The 12,024-nt window shown below is 43.3% G+C and overlaps 1 protein-coding gene across 1 annotated transcript; it reads right to left on the bottom strand.

The window, feature by feature from the left end:
* Positions 1-3,809: 3,809 nt before the first annotated feature.
* Positions 3,810-12,020, bottom strand: NDUFA8 (NADH:ubiquinone oxidoreductase subunit A8). Its single transcript, XM_081179870.1, has 4 exons — positions 11,879-12,020; positions 7,323-7,486; positions 5,896-6,061; positions 3,810-4,079 (listed from the first exon to the last, which is right to left on the bottom strand). The coding sequence occupies exons 1-4, from the start codon at positions 11,924-11,926 to the stop codon at positions 3,942-3,944; spliced, it is 516 nt and encodes a 171-aa protein (XP_081035996.1). The 5' UTR covers positions 11,927-12,020; the 3' UTR covers positions 3,810-3,941.
* Between the last annotated feature and the right edge of the window lie 4 nt (positions 12,021-12,024).

Raw genomic sequence — 12,024 nt, 5'->3', positions numbered from 1 at the left:
AAAGGTTCCCCAAAACATGGGGCAGCAACTGCATTGGGATTGCCTAATAGGGAATTGTTGGCTCTGACCCTTTGCTACTGCCCCAACAGTACCATATTCAGGGTGGTGAAGGTCGTCCCCCACATACGAAGCTGAGCCAAGGGGGCACAAAATAGTAGCAGTAGCAGTTTTAATAATAATAATAATAATAAATAATAATAAAAGTGCCTAAATTTATTTGGGCAACTACTGATAAGATCCATTAAAAGCAACTGTACCAAACTGAATTATTGAAACTGAAATACTTTATTGTCACTTGCACAACTTGTATACAGTGAGATTACACGAGCACCCCCACTGAGCTCTCTTAGTCTTAATTCCCCTCGTTTACTGACGCACACCCACCAAACCTGAAAGTCAGTTGCCCTGTTGTTATCTTTTCATTCAGCAGCTTAACAGCCCACGGATAGCACTGTTGGTGTGACTAATCATGCTTCTATATCTTCTGCCTGAGAGCAGGAGATCAAGAAAGTGCCGGCCAGGGTGTGAATCATCCCTGAGAATTTTCCTCCCTCTCCTGAGACAACCTTCTTCCGCTGTTTCATCCAGCGGATTCACGGGACAGCCCATAATATCTTGTGCTGTATTCACCACCCTCTGTAGGCACTTCCTATCAGGTGATGTCAAACTGGCGTACCACACCATGATACAGTATGAAAGGACACTTTCTACTGTGGACCAGTAGAAGGAGATCATCAGATGCTGATTGACATTGTTCTTCCGCAATACTCTGAGGAGATGTAGTCTCTGTTGGGCTTTCTTAACCACCTGGGTTGTATTGATTTTCCAAGTAAGGTCTTCACTGAGATAAAGTCCTAGGAATTTAAAGGAAGAGACTCTCTCCACACAGCCCTCCCCGATGTACAGCAGGGCTAGTTCTCCTCTCTTCCTCCGAAAGAAAATTATTGTGGGAATAAGAAATATTTGGGGGAAGGGGGTCATCAGTTTTTGTCCAGTGTCTTCCCCTGTGCCACAGGCCCATGTACCTTGAGCAGATGAAGTGGCACAGAAAGTGGGCATGGGTGATATCAGAGTTGGGCAGTGGCACAGAGTGAGAGGGAGCCCAGCAGCCACACAGGTGAATAATGCCAGGTGCATAGCAGCAGTTATGCCCATGACTGAAGTTTCTAGAAGGCTGATGTGATGCCATCAAGCTTGAAGGGAAAACGTAACACCTTCAGTCCTTGTTTCTTCGTTTTTTGTCCTACCTAAAGGAACATAAAAAACTGAGCTCTGTATAGCCCAGTGTTGCCTACAATGAGTGGCAGTATCTTAGAATCAGTCAAAAGGCACCGTGAGGATCATCCAGCCCAACTCTCCGCAGTGTAGGAATATGCAGCTGTCCCATACAGGGACTGAACCTGCAACCTTGGCGTCATCAGCACCATGCTCTAACCAATGGAGCCATCCAATTAGTGCAGCCGCAGCTCTCCAGGGTTTCAGGCAGATGCCACTGGGGATTCAACCTGGGGCTGTCTGGATGCAAAGTCAGTGTTTGACCACTGAGCTAGGAGTTGACACTTCTTGATGCAGAGGCAAATGTTTTTAGAAAAGCAAGCTTGGGGAGGGGGGTACACTCCCAAAGCATTTCAGTGAGGACTGAGGGTGCTGTGGCCACAGAATGCTGCAGTGGGGTATGGCGAAGGTGTGGGGAGTGAATGGAGTAGCATGGAAGAGCAACACTTCAGGCTGCAACGTTCTATCACAGGTCACACCTGTATAGGCAGCAACCAATTAAGGTGCACCCGACTGATGCACGATCACAAACGCATGGCTCCTTTTGGACCCAGAAGAGGGCAGAACATGATGGAACATGCTTATGCACACTCTGCCAATGCGTGTAGGGACCAGGAATGGAAGTCGAATGCAAAACCTGTATATATTTATATATAAACACACACACACACAAATATATATATATATTTACACACCTCACCGTAGCTCAGTGTTGGGGCATTTGCTTTGCATGCAGAACCTGGTTCCAGGTTCAATCCCTGGCAACTCCAGACAGGGCAGGGAGAGATTTCCTGCCTGAAATCCTGGAGATGCTGCTAGTCAGTGTAGACAATACTGAAATAGATGGACCAGTGGTCTCACTTGGTATAAGGCAGCTTCCAAGTGTCCATTAAAATACCCAAGGCAGTTTACAATGGTTAACTGAAATAAACCAGGATATGGATGAGAAGCAGCAGGGCTTTTTTCAGCCAGAACTCGCTGGAACTCAGTTCCAGCATCTCTCAAGTGGACACCATTGCTATGTTCAGAGAACAATATAGTGGTACCTCTGCTTACGTTCACCTCGTTACATATCCTTCGGGATACGTATGTGGTAAACACAGAACTAGTTTTCTGGGTTTTGCCCTGCACGCATGCGCAGAAGTGCTCTACGTGCCGTGCACATGCACAGAAGTCCTAAATCGCAGCGCATGCATGTGCAGAAGCAGCACCTGTGGTTGCAAATTCCTCAGGATCCGACCGGAGCTCCGTAATGGATTCCATTCGCAACCGGAGGCACCACTGTAATTCCTTTTGGAGCAGTTTTTTTAGTGGATCCTCTCAGTAGGCATCCATATAAATGTTGTTGTTGTTGTTGTTTTGCACCCCTTCAGCTCAGCACCCTGTGCAGGGAAACCAATCACACCACCCTAAATTCAGCACTTCAGGGTGGCGGAGGCAGAAGAATCAGCACCTGTTATGGAAGATGAAAAGGTCACCCACAAAATGTGCAGCACCTTCTTTGACGAGGACCGTACCTTAACCCAGCTCCATTCAATTCAGCTGGACGCAGTTTAGCCATCAGGTACACTTGGTACACGCACATGGGAAGGCAGTCTTCCAAGGAAATGGGTTTCAACCTGCCTGGAGAAGAAATTCTTGTGCTGAAGACTCAACGCTGCTGAGACCTTGAAAGCAGCAAGTGTCCTAGCACAAGGGGGGGGGGGGGAGAGAAACAGGGCAAGAGGGACCAGAAATACCTAATGAAAGCTTTTGCCCTCCCCTCCAGATGGTTCAGACTATGTCGGCCAAGCCTGATTTGAGCTGTAGTCCAATACATCTGGAAGGAACTCAAGATGCCAAGGTTTTGAAAAGTGAACTCAGTTTGAAATCCAGGAAAGGAAAATTCAGTAAAAAGTAATTTTAAAAGAAGACTTAAAAAAAAAAAAAGGCCAACCCCAGAGTCCAAAGAAGTATAAACTGTACATGACCATTTGCTTTTGGGATTTAACAGCTCAAACACTTATAAATCTTTCCCAAAGACAGGACTCTTATTGAAAAAGCAGTCCCGTTGGCAGCAGAACCAGAAGGATCTAAACAAACAAAATTATACGGACACCCACCTGGCAGATTCTTTTAAGGGTATCCGGCTGTTTCAAAAACATTTGCATGTTGTATAGTCTGATTTGTAAACATGTCTGTAATTACCTGTTTTTTATTTATGTTTTCTTGATGTGGCGCTGATCTGTGTATACTTTGTTGACCTATGATCAAGGCAATTAAATATATTCTAACAATAGTTCTGTAATTGATATGCCTAACATAAAGAAGTGATGCTCTGTCAAAGACTGGAAACCAGCCTTCCCCAACTGGTGCCCTCCAGATGTGGAGGCTGGAGCTGGCTGGCTGCTCAAAACATCTTCCCTTAAGTATAACCAATTGCATCCTGAGCCAATGGGGGATTTTCTTGGAATTGTTTAAGGGATGTTATTCCAGACTTAGAACTTTCTTGCACTTTTACTTTTCAGAAACAAAAACCTACACATACAAGAAAATGCATTAGGCAAACCACACCATTTGAAGTTTATTATCCTTAATGACTACCAAATACAGAGGGTGTTCAAAATACACCAGGAAAGAGTCATTAAGACTTCAGGTGTTGTTTTGAAGGAGGCAAGATAGCCAGTTTAAAAGTCAAAGAAGGACAACTTGCTTCCGTATTTGGACGTCTGCAACTCGCCTTCAGTTGGTGGGTTTGGTTGTGGTCTTTGCCTAGAATGATAGGGATTCTCAGGCAGTGGTCGGTCAGTCTTCACTTTGGTGACCTGGAAGAAAAAGAATCACATTGAAATGTGTGGTGAGCAGCAAACAGCCTGGAAAGTATGACAAACAGGAAGCTTTGCAAAAGGAAGCCAGTCCATCCAAATGGTGCTTAGTGCAAACAAACCTCTATCAAGGAATCCGAGTATAGAGAGGTGCCTTATTATGTACCAGAAATGGCAAAGCTGATGCCCAGATGCTGGACTGTTATTTATTTAACTCTATAGTCACTTAGTACAAAAGTCTCTAAGTGACTTTTAAAAGCTTAAGAGCCTATAACGTCCCCAATAAGTAATGTTTCAGTAAAATCACTGCAGTAACCCAGAAGAAAAAAAGTCAACAAACTAGAAAAACAAGCTATCAGCCTTGTTGTCAAATGTCTGGGAGAAGAGGTAAGTCTTACCCTGGCACAGATGGGAGCCAAAACAGAAAAGACCCTCTGCCATGCTGTCATCCTCCAAAGTTTCTCTGAAGGGGCACCCAAAGGAGGGACTCAAATAAAAACCAAAAGGTCTGGGAGAGAGGTGACCTGAAAAATATTGGGGTCCTGAGCTGTGTGTGAGGTTAAAACCAGCACTCTGATTTGGGCCTAGGCTGCCTGTGCAGCTGTGTCAGAATTGGTGTTCCAAAATCAGTTCATCTTGAGCCTGGCAGCTGCACTCTACTGCAGTTTCTGAACAGTTTTCAAAGGCAGCTTCACAGAAATTGCACCACAATGACCCAATCTTGAGTTTACCAAAGTAGACTACTTCAGCCAGATTACTGCAGCCCAGACAGTGTCATGGTTAGGCCACCAGCATAAGCTGCTGGAAGGCACTATACACCACTGAGGCCACCTGTGCCCCAAGTAACAGAAGTAGATAAAGGAAGAAGCCTGAACTATGGGCCAGGATTGAAGCTGAGAGCCCTTTGTATGCAAAGCATATATCCTACTGCTAAACTGAAGTCCTTCCACTCCATGTCACACACACCCCTCCATGTCCTTCAGTGATCTCCCCAAATAGGAATTAGGAAGTGGTTGTTGTAAAGCTCACTTTGACCTGCAGGGAACACACATGGGTGCTTCCAAGACATCAAAATTATGGTTTAAAATAAACCATGGTTTAATGTGGGCAAGCTCCTTCCCCTCTCCTGACTGTGCTACACAGGACAGCAAACCAGCCCTAAACAAGAGAGTCTGGTTTGTTGCTATGTGCAAATTCAGGTTCCTGCAGACTTGCAGTGTGGAGGTAAACAAACTACAAGCGGGAAGCCAAAAACAGACTTTGGTTTCTGCTTTTGGTTTGGAGACAAACTATGAGCCTGTATGAACCTGGGTTTGCACATCAGGGCAAGCTAGACTCCATTTTACTTCATCCCTGCATGGCACAGTCAGAAACAGGAGACAAGGAAAGCACTTCTCTGCACTAAACCACAGCTTATTTTAAACAATGGCATTGAACACTGCTTGTGAACTGGGGTCAGAGACCCAATTTGAAACCCAGAAACCAGCTACCTTGAGAGCCAAATTTTCCATCTTGGCTGAGCCAAGAAGAAACTGAGGATGACCAAAGAGAGCCCCCCTGTGTGGATGCTCAACACAATTCTCTACAAGGCAAAACTGCTGAAAAGGCTGGAATTTCTAGATACTGGCCTCAATGCTTGGGGAGCTAGCCCCGAGGAAAGTCTGGCCAAGTTTGCAAATCCCTCCTGGGCCAAAATTCAGGACCAGGTGACAACATTACCATTCAGAAGAGAGGCAAAATGAAAAACCCCTTGCAAGAAGTGATTAGGTTATCACCCAGTGCACGTAAGAAAGAGCCAGCAAACACATTCAGTTACCTTTGACAGCTGTCCCAGATCAGGTCTCACCCAGCCCAACTTATCCAGGACGCAATCATCAAAGACCTGCTGCTGCTTGCGGCACTTGCGAAGTTCTAGCAGGTTATTATAGTCAATGCAAGTCCAGTACTGGGTAAATGGCTCTGCACAATGCAGCTTAAGCTGCCTAGAAACACAAAGATGCTGCATTAATGTTTCCTGAAGCGAAAATGTAGGCAGAGTGATTCTTAAAAGGCACCTTTTTATTTTGCTCACACATGGGTTTGAAGACCACAGCAAACTATGTGTTCCCTCTGGTTACAGCTGGAGTACCACAAAACTAAGTCATCGTGAAAACAGAAGAACTCTGGCCTGTAATGCCAACTCAGACTGCAAATATTTTCTACATTCGTGCTACCATCCCCATACCATGCAAAATCCCTATGGCAAATAACACAAATATGTTTGTCAATCCAAAACTGAGAACAACAACAGGATAGCATCCAATAAAAAAAAATGAAACAGTGTTAGTTTTATTGCCTTTCAGTTTTTCTACAAAACTGAAGGAAGCATAGTGGATTCATAAAACTGTATTTCAAGTTCTTACAGCATCTGATACATGACATTTTGGCAATTTAAAATCCAAGTCAGATGTGACCTATCACTGACAGGAACTTTTCAAAATTAGGAAGTTGTTCCCATCACGGAGGGGAAAGGAGCTACAGGGCATGAATGAGTCATCAATTAAAGACAATAATGGGTAACCATTTGAACTCACTATGGAATTAGAGGGAAGTTAAAACAGAAGATATCTGAGAAGAAACGTGTGTGTGTGTGTTTTAAAGAACACAGCAGTTGTCACAGGCACGATAATTGCCCTAGCAGATTGTAAAAGAAATCTGGATTCAGATCCCTTGCCTTGGATGAACCTGTGTGTCTTTCAGGGTCACTTCAGAGATATGATTTTCCTACAGAGTTAATCTTGGAGCTGGGGAAGCAAGTAGGTTATGAAAAAAGAATAGTTAAAACAGCATCATGTCACTTGCTTATTTTGACATAAGCAAAATTACTTACTCACTCATTTACCGGTTACATTTATACCCTGCCTTTCCATTAAAAAAATCTGTAGGTACCTAACAGCAACAACATTCACAAGATAATTTAACCAATGTCTAATAAGACATGAGCAAAATTTGCTGTAGGGGAAGAGATTCAGTTTTCTTTTGTAATATGAACCTGCAAAGCCTTTGGGAGGCGGGATCTCAAATACTAAAAATGTATTTCTGGCCAAAGGAAGAAGGCAAAATTACTAGAAGGGCATGGGAGTAGTTTTATTTATTTGAAGGATTTTCTTTACCTCTGCCCTTCAGGCAAAAATAAGCCCCCAAAGATCAGTAATAATAGATGGGCCTTTGGTCCGACTCACCAAGACTCTTCAAATGGCATACCTGAAGAAGTCCATTGCACACTTGTTCACTTCCTTGCCTTCCTTTAAACATTTCCGTGGGTCCTTCTCTTCCCAGCGGCAAAGCATGAACTCCTTGTTGGGCTTGTCACACTGTGAGCCATAATGATGAGCTGCTGCTTTCAGTACAGCTGAGCTTACATTTACCTAAGGAGCAAGCCAGAGAGTTAGCAACAGGCTGTGTCTGGGAATGCATAGGACTCTTACAAGCTCCACGAGAGCCAATTGAATGAAGAATAGACAAACTGCAGGCATGCATTCTGCTTCTCATATATGTAAAATGGGAGTAAGGTCCTGCACTCACAAGAATGCCAAGGGGCAGCACACAATGAAACTTGTGTACTATACACAAACATTACAACACAATATATTTCATTTATTTAACAGAATTTGTATACCACTTAACTGTAAATAAAACCTCAACATGGTTTGCAAAGAATATGAAATATGGATTGAAGTTGTCCATAAAAGTTGAACACAAAACAGGTTTTTTAAAAGCAAGACATAAATAAAAACAACCAGTTAAATATATTAAATATGTATGTTGCAAACTAAGATTAGATATTACATTACATATCAGCTTTACATCTCTGGGTACGCTTGCCTAAACAAAGAAATTTCAGCAGGTGTAGAAGAGAGCACAGTGAAAGTTCTAGCTTAGTCAAGGCACAGGGAGTTCCAGAGTGTAGGAGCTACCACACGATAATTATGAACACGCATAAAATTAATGGAATGTATAAATACAATTAATTAAAAAACAGATTTTTTAAGTGATATATAGAAGTAATAACAGGTAATGTTTTATGTAGGATGACACTAATTATTAAGACAATGAGAATCTTTTAATCTTTCTATTTCAAATGATTCCAATACTGGGCGAAGCAGGTTGTCTCAAGATATGGCAAAGAAAAATTTCCAAATTCCTGTGGGAAGGGAAGAAACCTAGGATTAAACACCTGATCTTAATAGACATAAAAGAGAGAGGAGGCTTTTCTCTACCCGACCTAAAACTTTACTGCGAGGCAGCCTGTTTCACCTGGCTAAAAGATTGGTGCACGTTGCAGGATCCGGACCTCCTGGACCTGGAAGGTTTTGACAACCGTTGGGGATGGCACGCCTACCTGATATATGGAAAAGCAAAAATTCATAACAATTTTACCAACCATATAATAACAAAGTCACTCTTTGCTGTATGGGAAAAATATAAAGACCTGATGGAGCCTAAAGTCCCGTGGTGGACTTCTCCAATAGAAGCCATAGCAGTAAAACGGAAGGATACTCAGGAAAGCTGGCCAACATATAAAACACTTCTAAAAAATGAAGATAACCAAATAAAATTTAAAAACTTTGAGGAAATAAGAGAACACATCTCAGACTGGTTCCAATACCATCATTTATTTGAAAGATGTAAATCTGATAAACAAAAGGAGTTCTCAACAGAAATTTCCAGATTCGAATCTGATCTTGTAAATTCTAAAAGAAAAACTCTTTCCATAACTTATCGACTCCTCCTTGACTGGACAGTCAAGGAGGAGGTGGTAACAGTGGCAATGGTGAGGTGGTCCCAGGATTTTGGCCATTCAATAACCATGGCCCAATGGGAAAATTTATGGAAGATCAATTGGAAATTCACAAATTGTTACACGATTAGAGAGAACTTTCAAAAAATGCAACATCGATGGTATCTAACACCGTGGAAACTTTCAAAAATGTATAAACATGTGTCAAGTAATTGTTGGAGATGCGGAGACTCAGGAGCATTCTACCATGTGGTGGATATGTAGGAAAATACAGGTATTCTGGGAGAGTATCCATGCAGAACTGCAAAAAATGCTAAAGATGTCTTTCAATAAAAAACCAGAGGCCTACCTCCTGGGAATAACAGATTTGGATATTCCACAAAAGAGGAAGGGTATCTTTTTATATGCGACGACGGCAGAGTTTTGATCGTAGCAAAATGGAATAGTAATGAAATCCCCTCTATACAAGATTGGATCCAAAAGCTGACAGAATATGCCAAATTAGATGGTTTATCAGAAAAAATAAAGAATAAATCAAAACAGGAATTTGTTTCAAAATGGGAGGTTTTCAAAGAATATCTGAAAAATAAATATAGTAGTTTAAATTCTGTTGCAGCATTTGAGGAACTTCAGTAATAGTTGCAAGGTAGATATATGAAATTAGATTTATTAAGAATAAGTTTAATTATGATAAAAGTGTGTATTGGCAATAAGTAATATGAATTTGAAATATGGAATAGATGGGAGGTTGGGTCTTTAGTGTTAAGACCAATAGATGTTTTAATATTTGCTAAGAAAATTATGTGTCTATGGTTATTCTTGTGTGTAATTTGGTATTTGTGTTTTTTTCTTTTTTCTTGTTGTATCAATAAAAAAACTTTATTAAAACAAAAAAATAAAAAAGAGAATCTGAACGTTCCCTTTTAAACATTTTGTAAGAACAAGGATCAGTATGAATGTGGTAGGAGGGAAAAGATACACATATATGTGTAATATCAAGGTATTTAACGAGTGGAGTGTATAATCCCCCCAGAGGCTTATGATAAGCAATACAATACACTTAATAAATCACACCCCACTGTACACAAATGTTTTGCACAAGATTGTGCATCTTATTGACTATCAATGACATCAGCGGCCAAAGTAGTGGGAGGAGAGAAGACTGTCAATCCAGAATATGTAATTTGAATTAAAAAACAAAAGCCAGTTGGCAACAAGGTAGGAGTTTTCATACAATATAACCCTTCACGGATAAGAATCCATATTCTGCCATAGAAATCTACGGGACCCTTTGTTGTCCCTCTGAAAATTATTATTGCATTTACATACAGTAAACTTGCAGTTGACACAGGAGTTGAATTCAGGGATTCTTGCGCCTAAAGCCAAAATTGTGTATAGTCAAAGCACACTGTGTTGAATGGTGGGTGGGCTTGCCAAAGTCTTTTTTCCTGGATTCCCACCCCTTTTCCGTCCCCCTTTTATTTTGTTTTTGTTTTTTTACTTTTTTTGACAAGCATTGCAGGGGTGGACTAGATGACTTTTGGGTTCCTTCCAACTCATAAGATTCTATGATTCAATGAAGCACATAAAACTGAATGTGCTGTACCTTTTCCTCTGAGGAGCGCAAGGTGGTCCCACCACCCCATTATATCCTCACAACAGCCCTGTAAGGTAGGTCGGGTCGGGAGATGGCTGCTGGCCCCAAAGGTCACCCAGTGAACTTCATGGCTCAGTGTGGATTTGAACCACACATACTCAGCCATGAGGCTTGGAGCTAGTCCTTGGGGGAGCCAGCATGGGATAGCGGTTAGTGTCGGACTAGGACCTGGGAGAGACCAGGGTTCGAATCCCTGCTCTGCCATGAGGCTCACCGGGTGACCTTGAGGGTCAGAAGCTGCCACTCAGCCTGGCCTACCCCACAGAGGTCCTGGGGGTCCTTTACCGTTTATGTTACCTGTGGGGATCAAAGGAGGAGCAGGGAAGAACCACGTACACCAACCTTCAGGGGGAAAAGCAAGGTACAAATGCCATAAATAAATAAATAAATAAATAAATAAATAAATGGCAACACCTGGTGCAAAGGGTTTGAATTCCTGTTGCCGTCCTCCTTGAGGGCTTTTATTTAGAAGAGATATTTACTTAGCTTTCATTTATTTTATTTAGAGTGGGTGGAATGGCCAAAACCTGGCCCAAAGGGGGGGGGGCGACGAGTCACTTCGACGTTTGTGTATGTGTACGTTTGTGAAATGACTTTTCTCTGACATTTTGGGTCTTAAATGGGGGGGGGGGGGAGAGGAAGCCCTTTAACAGCGAGGGGAGGGGAGAGTCGACCCTGCCTGCAAATTGGGGGGAGGGGGCTACCTCACAGGGTTGCTGTTGTGGTGTAGCCTTATTGCAATGCAACGCAATTCACTGTATTGGGCTTGAAAGACGCCCTTCTTTTGCTGCCGGCTAGCTGAGGAAAGCCAAAATTTATTCGCCTTTCGGTGGATGGACCCAGAGACCGGGACTAAAACACAGTACACGTGGACACGACTCCCACAAGGGTTTGAAAATTCGCCCGCACTTTTCGGGGTGGCTTTAGCCACGGACCTAGCTAGCTTCCCCGCGTCCCCCGACCGCGTTCTTCTTCAGTGTGTAGATGACCTTCCAATTGCATGGAAAGATGAAGACACGTGTCTGCAAGAGACCCAAGATCTCCTGAATCACCTGGCGGCAGCTGGCTACCGGGCGTCTAAGGCCAAGGTCCAAATTTGCCAGCCAATTGTCAAGTACCTTGGATTTGACATGTCCCACCAGCAGCGTAATTTAATAATTGGGGGGGGGGGGGCGAATGGAGAAAACCGCGTATGACTCCTCACGGAGCTCAAAAGGCGGGACAGAAACGTAACGAACAGATGAGGGGGGGGACTGAGGGGGGGAGGGGAAACTGAGGTGGGGGTCCCCCTCATACATTTGTGAGGGGTGGGATCAATACCACCTCTTCCCCTCCCCCCCCCGCGCCATTTCTCACGCTCACCTCATCCACTTCTAGCTCCTCCAGCGCGGGCACCTCCAGCGTGGGCATAGCCGCGAGCGGGTCTCTCCCCTTGGACTCTCCTTCGCCACCGGTCCTCACGAACCAGGCCGGACGCCAAGGCAGAAACTGCGCGTGCGCCTTCTCGC

The sequence above is a fragment of the Podarcis bocagei genome, assembly GCF_964188305.1.
Source record: "Podarcis bocagei genome assembly, chromosome: Z".
Taxonomy (NCBI): Eukaryota; Metazoa; Chordata; class Lepidosauria; order Squamata; family Lacertidae; genus Podarcis; species Podarcis bocagei.
This window is presented reverse-complemented; position numbering and strand designations above follow the sequence as displayed.